The following is a 13,124-nucleotide window of genomic DNA, read 5'->3' on the forward strand; positions in this document are numbered from 1 at the left end:
GCCTGAGTGATCTGGGGCTGGAGGGTTTTGCTCCTGAGCAGTCCAGATGCTGACACCCTCTTTGCATATTTCTGTTTGAAGATTAGTGGAGGACAAGGGGAATAACAAACACAGTTTGCATTTTGGGCAGTAATTTTAATAAGCTGAAGTGACTTTACCTTGAGCAAGGCTTGTGCACATGGGGGTGTTCACAGGTGTGTGTGGGGCTGGGGATCCATTCCATCACAGGTTATGCACCTTCCCCAGAATGGCTCAGGGAAGGACAGCAGGGATTTTTGGGGGGCTTTGGCACTGTCTGTTGGACACACATTCCATGTACCTGGTGTGCCCTCCTGCTCTGCAGAGCTGGCTCTGGCTCTGGGGGGCTCTGCACCAATCTGTCTCCAGGATGAAAGTCTCTCTAATGGGAGCCCTTTCCTGCCTGTGAATTTCCATCTTTATTCCCATTCAAACCATAAAGAGCAATCCTAGACTCTTTCCTTTCTCCTTTTGCACCCCATCCCCACTGCCTGTGTCCCCAGAGCCAGGTGTGAGCCATTCTTTAAATGAGTGTTTTGAACATGAAATACACTGTGTTAGCCCAGTTACTAAGAAGGAACAGATTTATCAGATAAATCCCAGCAGGCCTGTACATGTCACTGTCTGGTATAGTGCAATAAAAATATACATTAGAATAAGTATAAATACATATTTACAGTGTACAAGTAAAGCCAGGAGTACAGACTCTGGGTTTGAGCTTCTAGGTACATATTAATGACTTACAGCTTAGGCACAGCATAAAAGGGGCAAGAACATTTTAGGTCTTAGGAGAATAATTTGGGATTTACAGCAGTGGAACTGAGGGCAGTTTTCTCCTGGTAATACATGAATTTTCCACTTGGATCATTTTGTCTTTGCCCATGATGGGCACTCCTTGATAAGCCTCTGGAGTGAAATGGCCCCAACCTGTTGCCAGGATTTTTCCCACTGGTGTCATTGTCCAAGTCTGTGAGTCCAGGGATGCAGTTATGGAGTGAGCCATGTGCTGTCCCAATTAACTGAAAACACTTGTCTGTGTTATATTAATGTTGTAATAATACTTTGTCCTTCCTGTTAAGAACCCAGGGGACTCCACAAACCTGAGTGAATGGCTCCACTCCACCAGGAGGAGTGGAAAAACAAAAGCCCAGTGCAGTGCCTTGCCAAAGACTATAGAGAGAGAAATTGGCAGAACTTGGAGGGGAACTGGTTCTTTACTTGCTCCAGTGCTTTGCTTCAAGCCCTAGACCTGGCAAAAGGAGGAAATACCACTGCTCTCTTTGTATGACACTTGTGAGGTACTTGCATGCTCTGCCAACATGTACAGGCTCAGTCACTTCCTCCTTGAGGAGAGTGCCTGGCAAGCTGAACTCTGGCCCTTGACATCGATATCCAGGGTCATTCCTGCCCAGGCAGTGACTCAGGATTGCTCAGGACAGCTCCAAGCTGGCATGTGCAGCATGCAGGGAAATACTGTGGGACATACCAGCCCAATTCCAAGACTCTCCCATGGTACCAAGGCATGGGGATTATTATGTGCCTGGTGCTGTGGTCTGGCTCTTCCTAGAGCCTGCTTGGCATCTCTGCAGTGTGGTGTGTCTGAGGAATGTATTTAGAGACCCCTGTTATCTGCTAGGGATAGGAGCTGTTTCTTCAGTATTTTCCTCCCACTCCAAGCTAAAAATACAGCACAGTTAACTTGTCATTTGATCACAGTAAATGCTCTGCTGAAAGAAATGACTTTAAGGTGTCTGTTGGCAGAATTTATGGCCTGGGCAAGTCTCTGCAGCAGGCCTGTCCAGGTTGAACACAGCTGACTGAATGCAATCTATTTGCATGCCCTGGGCTTATCTTCCCAACCATCAGAATAGAACATGGTTACAGCACCAGCTTTGTACAGATTGTTGCTGCCACCAGCCCAGGAGTCCCTCCTCCCTGCTGGGCAGCCTGACAAACTGGATCCTGTTCCTGGTGTAAAGCCAGAGTAACAGTGACCTTGGAGGAATTCCTCTGGATTTACACTTGAGCAGGTGATGTCAGGTCTGGGCTGGTACCTGTTGCAATCAAAAAGTGAAAGCTCCCACAGGTTTCTTTGGGATGTGCAGGGCCCTGTGGTGCCAAACACCAAAGCCAATGCACGACTTGGCCAGTCCCCAGGGGAACACAGGACACCATGGGAGCTTGATGAGCTGGATGGAGGTGCTGGGGACAGTCTTGAAGGTGGAGCTCCAGCAGAGAGCCCTCACTTGAGGCTGTGCTGGGTCTCGCGGTGCCTGCGCAGATCCACCTTGCGCTGGAAGCCCTTGGCACAGAGCTCGCAGCTGAAGGGTTTGAAGCCCGTGTGCTTGCGGCTGTGGGTGATCAGGTTGGAGCTCTGGCTGAAGGCTTTGCCACACACCTGGCATTTGTGGGGCTTCTCCCCTGCAGGGCACAGAAAATGGAAAAAAAAACCACCCCACTTTAACAGGTGAACAAAGAGAGATAGAAATATATTTTAGCAGAGTCAGACCTGCTCGGGCATCAGGGTGCTGCCAGCCCAGCTCTCCTGGTGGTGTGTCTGGATTGTGACCCAGCACCAGAGGGTGGGAAGAACCAGGGACAGTCCTCTCCAGCTGAGTGACCCACTCCCTGCATCCAGGGCTGGGTACAACCCCAACATGCACCACAGGCTGCCCAATAACCACCTCCTTGTCAGGCACATGTGCTTCAACCTCCTGCTGTCTCACCCCACATGGAATAATGACTTTGCAGCACCTCTGGACACTTATCCCCATTCTAATACCTCTGTGTCTGGGGTCTGTGTATGTAGCTCAGCTCTAATTTTGGTTTTCTCATGGAATATTTGGTCTCTCACCTGTGTGGATGTACGTGTGCTTCTTCATGTCTGACTTCTGGTGGAAGCGCTTCCCGCAGTACTGGCAGGGGTAGGGCCGCGTGTCCGAGTGGATCAGCAGGTGAGTGGACAGGGTGGAGGAACGTTTGAATGTCTTCCCACACATCTTGCACTCAAAGCTTCTTTCCTGTTGGGGAAGGAAAATCATGGGATGTCTGAGGCTGCAAGACATGTGACAGAGCTTGAAGAGTGATGAGAATTGTAGATTTGATAAGCAAATCTCCTTGGCTCGTGGACTGATAATGCTGGGTGCAGCACAAAGGGAATGCAGGGAGGGTTAATTATGGAAATGGATCACATCTTGTGATCCCAACTCCTGCGCCCTTTAGCAGGAGGTGAGGCACAGAAGAGCGAGTAGCAATGATCCTCCCTTGCCTTCCAAGGAATTCTGAAGGGCAGACTGAGATTTGTGAGACCAAGAGCTATGACCTGTGGTTTTCAGAGCTCCTGTCCTTGTCACTGTGTGCCACAGGAAAGGCATCACGTTTGTAACCTAGGAAGTGTCACTTCCTCCTCTGTAATGGATTAAGCAAGAGCTGAGGTCCAGAGCTGGTTCTCTGGAGCCATGCCACCCACCTGGGAGTGGATGTTGGTGTGCTGCTCCAGGCTCACAGCGTGCCCAAAGGTTTTGCCACACACTTCACAAGCAAAGGGACGGGTCCCACTGTGAGACCTTCGGACGTGGACCTCCAGTCCATGGGGAGTGGAGAACACCTGCAAAACAAAATCCCTCTGATTTTCTGACATGAGGCGGCTGCATCTCCATCTCTGTTTTCAATTCCTTCTCTTTATTTAATTCTCCCCTCTGTGAGAACTCCTGTGAACTGCAGCGTTCCCACTGCCTTGTTCTCCTGACTGCAGGCCCTGCTCTGAGCCACACTTTGGTGTGCCCGAATGAAGAATGGGTTTCATGCTTCATGTGTGCCATGAAAATCCCTCCAGGCCCTCCCCATCCCAGAGGTTCTCATCCAACACACACCTTGTTGCACTTCACACAGTGGAAGGTCTCCATGTCTGAGGAATAATGCAGGCTGTAATCCAGGGGGGGCTCAGTGCTGGGCAGGAGGTGGCTCCCATACAGGCTCACAGGGTGCTCCAGCAGGGCTGACTGCATGCTGGAAGACATCTGCTGGTAGCTGTATGGCATGTGGAAAGCATCCCAGGAAAAGCCAGCCTTGTAGAAGGTTGGGGTGCTCGCTGTGTTAGTGCAGTCCTTGATCTGCAGCCCTGGCATGGCCATCCCTGAGTTTGCAAAGAAGAGGGAGAGGTGAGTGTCACACCATTGCCTGAAGTTGGGCACCTGTTAAAAAGTTCCCCATCTTGCCTGACCTTGGGAGTTGCAGTTGGTAAACTCTCCTTGATTCAAATCCTGATTCCCCAGGTAAAGTTTCCATCATGACTTTGATTTCAGTCTGAGGAACTTTTATGGCAAAGAATGTCGTGGAAATTTTATGGCCAAGGGAATATGAAGCCCCCTGCTAGCCCTCCTTGATGAGGTGTTTGAACAAGTATCCTGTGGACACCTGCCTTGACCCATGTAGCACAGAGCTGCATTAATGTGGGGAGGTTCATTCACTGGGAATAACAGCACAATCCTTCATTCTTCCTGGTACAGACCAGAATTAGAAAGGGAAATACAGAATGCTCCTGATGAGCTCTGCCTGTGGCAAGTTTGACCACTGATGTCAAAATAAGAGCTCTCATTTACAGAAAATCTGGGCCCAGTTTTAGGGGCTCCATAACCAGCTCAGCCCTGACCTCTTTTGCAATTGGGGTTTTGGGTAGCCAACCTTGAGCTGAAGGGCCTGGCAGCATCCTGCTCAGGTACTGGACAGGGACACTCTCTTCTTTCAGTTCAGGTGGGTCCTTTTCTTGTTTTGGAACCACACATCCCAGGTCCTGTTTCTTGATGTCCTCTGGTGTCCTGTTTCCTGTGGCTGTAAAGAGCAGTGTCACACTTAGGTTACAGTTATGTCACTCTTGCTGCTACAAGAAGAGTCTGTTTAGGTGAGTTTTGCACTCATGTGTGAACTCCTGCCTGGACACAGCAGCCCATGCTCAATTCCCTGAGGAAGTGCAGAGTGATGCAATCAGCATTCAAGGTCTGCCCATTGCTGAGGAAGGGAAATTCCAAGCAGGATGAGATGATAGGATCCTTGACATCTGATACAGTTAGAGAAAATCAACCCTAGAATTACGTCTGTAAGAATAATTTCCCTATTTAAAACCATTTCCATTTGTGTGGGTAACTACCAATCACTAACTTATTAACCTCCCCACCCCTCTCCTGAGAGAGCTGGGTATTGTTAACTTGGATTTATGGACAGCCAAGTAGGGAAGCAGCCTGAGCCTTGTCTCCTCCTGCCCACACTCCCATTTATTTCTCCATGCTTGTCCAGGCCCTTAAAGACACCAACCAACCCTTGTTAAACTTTGTAGTAAAAATCTAAAATCACAGAGGTCCAACATGTGTATCCTTTCTGCTGGAGATGGGCTAGATCTGCTGAAGGACAGTATCTATCTCTTGTCAAAACCTGCCACTGCACCAGAGACACAACAAATGGCTGAAGGATGATGGCAGGGATGGAAATTAAAATGTTACCTCCTTTCTTTTTTATCAAACTTATCTCAGGGCTAGACTCTAATTTGATAGCCAGGGCTAGAACAAAGAGTAAACTGATCCTAAATTTGAATAAAGAAAATTTGAATGGTGCCTGAAGGAAGAAGATAATTACCCTGGCCCTACCACTGCTTGGATGGCTGTGGGAGAGCAGGAGCAGAGGGAGCACAGCAGGGATGGCAGAGCTGTGTTGGGGGGTGTTAACACCAGGAAGAGATGGTAACACCCCAAGGTAGAGAAGATGCAGTCCAGAGGGAATGTGGGCAGTGAACACAGGAAACCAGAGGTGGAGGTGGCAGAGTTGTGAGCTTGTAGAACACTGACAACCCAGTGCAAGCACTTTTCCCAGCTATAAGTGACCTGAAGTTGGTCATTTTTCCCAAATGTGACCAACTCCACACAGCATCTTATAGCTCAAATCTCCCCAGCAACCCAGCAGGAAACAAAGGGAGGATCAGAGTGGATTTGATGCAGAGAAAGGACACACAGAAAGGGATCAGCTTGCCTTTACACTGACATCCCTGTGTGGAAGCCCTTGGATGCTCTTTAGCTCACTCATCCTCCTCCCTTAGCTGCCTACTGAATGATTAATTTACCTCAGTGTGTTCCTACAAGCCCAGGGGATGGACAGACTCACCAGTGAAGGCAGAGGGGACTGGACCCCACGGGAGTACTGGCAGGTCATCTTCCACACAGCGGTGCTGGTGATAGGTGTGAGCCTTTTTGCTCTTCACCAAAAAGGAACGTGGCATCTTCCATTCACCTGCTGGGATGAAACACAGAAAAACACCAGCTAAACCTCTGTGGCTTGGGGAGTAAATTCCCACTTTTTTCAGATTAAAGGCACTCTGTAAAAATCACACTTCAAAATCTACCCCAGGCTGAGGCAAAGGGTTACAGAAATAGAAACAGGGACAGGCTTAACCTGAGATCTGAGTTACAGACCAAAACTGTCTGTGGCACACACACTGGAAGCCAGGACCTGTCTCTTGCAGTCCTGCTCTGACTTTTCATTTTTTTATATCTGATCTTCTCCTCCCTGGCAGGACAGAGGGCACCACAGGTTAGAGATCCCCACTGGAGAAAGTCTGAGTGTTTGTGCTGCACCTGGAAGGGCCCTGTCCCAAACCATGGGCTCTACTGTGAAATTATTATATAAACAATAATGATAGAAACTACACCAATAATAGGGGAGAGACAGGGAAATCCCTGCAGAATGATGTGTGGAGGGTTTCCCTCTTTCTTGAGTAGTTGGAGTTCTGGCTGACAAACAAGAGAGCAGAGGCAGAGCAGGAGGGCTGGGTGAGAAGTCACCTTTTGGACCCAACTCAAATATTACAGACCGTTGAAAAGGCGGGTTAGGGACAAACATAAAATGCTGAAATTTAATCATACCAAATTCTCTTGCAATAAATGTGTTATCTTTGCTACCCAGAACCCAGCCCACCCTGTGCCCACTCCCTGGGGCTGGTAACTGCTCTGATGGAGGCAGGGTGGCAACAGGGACAATGTTGTGTGCACTAATATCAGCTGGTGCTTTATTTGCATGTGTATTTGCATTTTCCCTTGTAATTGTTTGGGATAGAGGCACTAAAAACAAATCTTGCTATATTTCATTTGAAAAGTCAGCATTTAAGTCCTGACTCTCTGTTGACTGGAAACTGTTATTAAGTTTTGTTCCTTCCTGAGAGCAGTTCAGTGGAACTTATTTATTTACTAAAGAAAACCCCCCCAGAATCCACAAAGTTTGCACCTGTTAAGCAGGAATGATATGAAATGTCTGTCTAAGGACAGAGCAGTCCTGATATCCCAAACAGGCAGGGATGGAGAGGTCTGCTCCCCAGCGTTCAGAAGTGCCTGTACTCCCCCCTCATGCTAAATATAATTACAGAGCCCAGTGGTGTTTTGTTTAAAGGTGTGAGGGCCACATTTACAGTGGTGCCTAAAGCTGTGGGACTGCCACAGCCAGGTCTGCTGGGGACAGGGGGATTGCCAGGGTGCCCCCAGCCCAGCTGCCTTTGGATATGCTGCTGTCTTTTTAAATCTGGTCCAGGATTCCCACTGTTCCATCTATGATTTCTGGGATAACTCTTGTTGGCTCTAACCATTTTTTCATCTGAAATGACTCACCTGTTTTTCTTCATCTTTTTCCAAGAAATTTACGTGTAGCTTGAGATGAATAATAGAAAGCTGAGGCCGAGAGCAGACTTTTAATTTAATTTTAGAAAAAGGACAGAACAGCACTGAGGAGTGACTATAAGCAGGCCCTTGAGGGAAGGGGCATTGAAGTACACACGATGCTTTTTGCTCTCCTGGAACTCTCTAATGAGGTTTATTCAAAGATCTGTAAGAGTCCCTGCCCAGTGAAAAGCTGCAGGCACAGAAATAGCTCCAGCTCAAAGACAGGGCTGTTCTGCAGTGGGTTATAACCCTTCAGCAGCTCTGCTCAGCCCCTGTCCCTCCCATTCCAGCAGCACTGCTGAGCTCTTGGTCAGTCCCAGCTGAGCCACCTGTGCACTGACCCAGCCCTGCATCATAATCTGCCCCAAGCTAAAGTGCTGCCCCAAACCCTTTAGACCTGGAATTTCCACTCCAGGAAATTCTCAGGGGTTTTCCCATGTGGTGGGGCAGCACTGTGTCCACAATGAGGGGTATTCACACCAGGAAACTTCACACATCAAATTCCTCTGCCTGAATTAACCAGCTCCTGGTTTCCCTGGGCTTCCTCCACGGTGGAGGAGGAGGGATAAGAGCAGGGTGAGAGCCTGCATCCAGCTGTGCCTGATGGAACAGCCACTCTCCTTGCCCTCAGGCTGGAAAATCCTGGAGAATCCTGTGGCAGCAGCTGGGCAGCTCAGCCAGGTAAATCAGATGGGAGAGATGGGTGGTTTAAGCAACCCAGCAAAGTTTTATGCCAAATACAGACAGCACTAAGTACAGCCCCTCTTTTCCAGTGGGGCCTGAAAGCAGATGTCCATGAATAAAAAGAATCTTTCTGGATGTGTTTGCCCCAGGCTGGGTAAAAGTCAAATTTGGTCCAGTATCCTGAGTGCTGATAACGACTGAGCACAACCATCCTCAATGGACTGAACGTTGCAAAAGGAAGTCACCTTCCCCCACCCCATTTTACAGAAAAAAAAGGAACTGGGAGCCCAAAGCAGAGTTAATTAACAACTGCACTGGACTGGCTTTGTGATTCACACAACCAGGCTAGAGGAAAGCTACAAGCAGAGATTGTGGGAGGAAAAAGGACTGTTTTTCCTCGAAACTCCAGATTATCTGTAGCAAGAGATCAGCTGCTCCTAATGGCTCACTGTACTTCCCAGGAAAAGCAGTGCTGTGGAACCTGCACCCTGCTATGTTTTAGAGTTATTGAAGCTTCTGACAGAATTTAGCTTCAACCTTTTGCTGAAAATTAAACTTTTTTTTTTTTGTTCATTTCAGCCCCTGTGGCAGCTGTTTCTAGCTGGACTGGTTAAGTGCACAAGGGAATTTATTGCTTGGGCAATAAATTCTGTTCAAAATGGAAGTGTTCTGGCATTTTTATTAATTCAGTATAGGATATAAAACCAGTAGGTGGCTAGAATTGGCATTCTTATTAGCCTGCCATTCATGCAGCTGTATAATAAAGTTCTAATGTGCCTTGAGGAAAAGACAGCCAAGGGGAAAAAAGCAGCTTCACTATTTTGGGTACCTCACCTGAAGCACCTTAGAAGGGTTTCTTTCACCAGTTATAAATTCCCCAGTCAGACCTGAGAGCAGATCCAGCATTTGCATGTTCAAACTCAAAGTTCCTCCACCCTCAGCAATGTTTTTGGTTGCTTTTGCAGAGTATCCCAGGTAAAACTCTAATGGGACACTGAAACATTGCAAATGGGCTTGGTTTTTAGTTTAGGGGTGGCTTCTGACTCCAGGATCTTCATTTCACTGGATCCTGTGTTCCTCATGAAGCCCTCACTCTCACTTCACTGCACAACAGCTCTCAGTTCCCAAACCCACAGGACTGGTCCTTGATGTGATTTAGAGGAAATTCATACTCTCACTGAATTAGGTTATGAAGCCTTTGGTGGGGACAGTGTTTGCAGGATTGTGCCACGCTGAACCCAGTTTGCAGTAAAAGCTCCATTCTAAAGCTGACTTGCATTTTTCTCTAAATTCAAGTAATTCTGTTTTCAGATTTCCAAGGTTAATTGTAGAGATTAAATGCTTTTTCTTGCTACACTCAGTGAAATGTTAAATTTTAACTGGCATTAGAAGGTTAGAACTCACTAGTAGTATATTACACCACATCTTCAGATAAATTGATGAGCATACAAAGGTTTAGGCTAAAAAGCAATTTTTCCTTTCCATTGTTTAATTTATATTATTTATATTTATATCTTAATGTTGCCCTTTTTGTGCTTTTTCCCCCTTCTTTTTCTTTTTTTCTGGAAAAAGTGAAGCTTCCAAAAATACAGAATAGTTTCTCTTTCAACAGATTTTAGAAGAAAAAAAGTGCAAAGCAGAACACGATGTGTCTGTGGTTTAAGAAACCAAATAAAATAAAATAAGAGGTTTTATGGACTCTTGACTCTTTTAAAGTAAAATTTGAAAGAATTTCAGCTCTTTACAACAAAATTAATCATTTCTTCACTAGTCCACCCTTGCAAAATCAAATGCACTTGGGGCAAGTAATTTAAACACCACTTTTTTATTGGAAAAATGAACAGGACATTTTAATTCTTGAGGTAAGACTGGATAAATGGACATTATGGCAGGGGAAGCAAATTATGGTGGAAATTTTGTCAAAGAAGTTGAACAGAAATGTTGGTATAGCTGCAACATCCAGAAAAAACCATATTTAGACTGTAATTGCAGCACTTGTTCTCTGGAAAGCTCACATAGCTCCCTGTGATGTTGGGAATGCCACTGGCTTTAGGAAACTTTGCCTTAGGGTTCCATGGATGGAATTATACAATGCAATCTCCCAAATTCCAGATCTCCTTAATGTACAGATGCAATTTCAATTTGAACTTGCAAACCATTAATGTTTTGAATCGATCTTGTGATATGAGAAGCTCCTATAAATAGCTAATTCCATATGCTAAAAAATTGTTAGATTAATCAGCCTATATTCAAAAAGGGTGGAAAAATAACAGAAGATGAATTCAAAGCAAAAATCCTGAATGGGAGAGGAATTGCTATCTACAAAAACTGGCACAGGTGATGGCAGCTGAGGTGTGCTGCTCTCTGAATGTAAAGGTCTGGCCCTATAAAAGAGCAAATAAAAGGAAAAACAGAGTTTCCCTCTCCTCAGTGGCAAAGTAAAAAACTCCACAGCTCCTGCTGAAGGAGTTGGCTGGGACACAGGTACCTGAGACCATTGTCACATCTCTTATATTTTGTTCTATTACCATTTTCACGTTTAAAAGTGAAGCACATGGCATATAATTCCAAAAGGTTCAATTCAAATGAGTCAGGTGAACTATTACCACAAAGGAGCCCTCAGGACAAGTGGCTTAGGCAGTGGAATATATTACATAGTTGCAGACACAAGCAAAGAAGAAGGAGGAGGAAGAAAAAAGCTTAGAAAAACATATCAGAAAAATGAGACAACCAATGCAATGAAAAGGGTTTAAAATAATAAATCCATCACCTGTTTGAGGGACTTTGCTTTACTGGATTTGCCTTGAAATCTCCCCAGACAAGCAAGACGTCGTCCTCTCTCAGGACTCCTCTTCCACTTTTTCACTTGGTCGCAGTCAGTTGAAATAGATACTTCTCCTTTTTTCTCTCTGTTTTTTTTTTCCCCTGTTCCCCTCCCTGATTTTTCAATCAGATTATTTGTGTCAAAATCTGGCGGTGAAGAAACAGCCAATAAGAGGCAGAGCCCAGAAAGTATTTGCTTATCAAAACTTCCCAGGACTTTGACAACTTGAAGAGAATTCACGATGCCCAGCTCGAAGCCCTGGGGGCAGCACCCTTCACTTTTGGGGGCAGCTTTGCCTTCTGCAGGAATACTCCTCTGTCATATTGACAAAAAGCATGACACAGGAAATAATGTACTGAGCAGGCATTTGTTATTTTGTCTTTTCCTTCAAAAAAAAAAAAAAAAAATTAAAAACCCTTAAGAAACCTGTATTTTTACAGACATTCATCCCCGCATCATATCTCTCACAAACAGACACACCATCTGTCTCACACACACACACACTCACATACTTGGGGCTCATAAACAAAACCATCAAGCACATGTGCACAGAATTATTTTATTCCAGAATGGATCTTTTATCTCTCCTATTTCCAAGGAAAAACGAATAAATGCTTGCATGGTATAACCGAAGAAGATGCGTGTTAATCACCCTTCATTTTCCCAGGCATATGTGTGTGCAATCCACACATATTTTAGGCATTGGTCTATCTATATACAGCTGTATACAGGGTATAAATATAGATTTAAGAAAGCTCATTAAGCAAGCTCATTAACAACAGCTTTGCAAAAAGCTCTTCAAGAGCAATAACAAGAATTTGCACTTCTATCGCTTGCTTTCAAAAAAGGTTTGAGAACAGGTTTGCAAATGTGAAATAACTGAGTGTCAAAGTAATGGTCCAGTGGAAGGAGGGAGGATGGAGCAGGGGCAGAGTGACTGTCCCCAGGTTGTTCTCTAGCACAGCTGGAAAACAGTTTTTTCTTTTAGAATCCTTGGGCATCACTCTTATTTGGAGACAAACAAGGAGAGCTGAAATCCCCAAATACCTGGGAGAGAGAGAAGGGGAGTAATTCCTTGATTCCACCTCTTCTCTAGTTATCCCAACCCTCCTGGCTGGGCAGGTGCACAGTGGCATGTGTGTGCCCTTGGATGTCCCCTCCTTTGCTCACAGCTCTCTGTGCATGGTGGAACTGAGAGCGCAGAGATGCTTTCCAAGGAATTCATCAGAGCTAAAGTGCACAGCAGCCGTTGTGTGCTGAGTACTGGACTGCCACCAGCAGGAAAACTCCTCTGGAAATGGAGTTTCCTGCTCCCTGTGAGCTTCCAAACGCATTTCACTGCTTCCTACAGCTGCATGGCTCTGCTGGGTCCCTTTTCCTGCTGCAGCCCGGGGTGGGGAACACCAGGAAGGAACAACCTTTGTTCTGTCCCGGGCTCAGCGGGAGGCTGGGGCTTCCCTGACAGAGCAGATCCAGGGACACTCGGGGCTGAGAGCAGAGGGATTCTGTGCCAGCCACGGCAGGGCCTGCTGTCCCCAAGGCTGTGGCAGCACAGGCACGAGTGCCAGCCGTGGTGGCATTGCCCCACGGCACCGGCCGGGCTGTGCAATGGGACTGATGCAACTCAGAGATAGGAGCGTGGATTTCACCCGCATTGAGAAAGATTCAGATTTTGATCTTAACCCATCTGTCATAATACTGAGCATAATTAATTCTTGTTGTTTAGAGAAGTGAACAATCCCTTCTCCCGCTCCCTCCTCCCCTCCATATTTATCTAGGCGAGTTTTGCATGAAAGAAACGTTCCCAAGGCATTGTGCTGGGGAGCTGATTTGCATCCTCTTAAACACAGGCATTTGAGGGATTACATTTCCCGCTACAAAAACAAGCATTGTAACAGAAACCC

At 46.3% G+C, this 13,124-nt stretch overlaps 1 protein-coding gene across 1 annotated transcript; it reads right to left on the bottom strand.

The window, feature by feature from the left end:
- Positions 1-114: 114 nt before the first annotated feature.
- Positions 115-11,373, bottom strand: GFI1B (growth factor independent 1B transcriptional repressor). Its single transcript, XM_059865257.1, has 7 exons — positions 11,167-11,373; positions 6,169-6,297; positions 4,702-4,848; positions 3,891-4,153; positions 3,488-3,625; positions 2,873-3,038; positions 115-2,439 (listed from the first exon to the last, which is right to left on the bottom strand). Exons 2-7 carry the CDS (start codon positions 6,281-6,283, stop codon positions 2,261-2,263), a joined length of 1,008 nt encoding a protein of 335 aa, XP_059721240.1. The 5' UTR covers positions 6,284-6,297; positions 11,167-11,373; the 3' UTR covers positions 115-2,260.
- Between the last annotated feature and the right edge of the window lie 1,751 nt (positions 11,374-13,124).

The sequence above is a fragment of the Haemorhous mexicanus genome, chromosome 21 (genome assembly GCF_027477595.1).
Source record: "Haemorhous mexicanus isolate bHaeMex1 chromosome 21, bHaeMex1.pri, whole genome shotgun sequence".
Lineage (NCBI taxonomy): Eukaryota > Metazoa > Chordata > Aves > Passeriformes > Fringillidae > Haemorhous > Haemorhous mexicanus.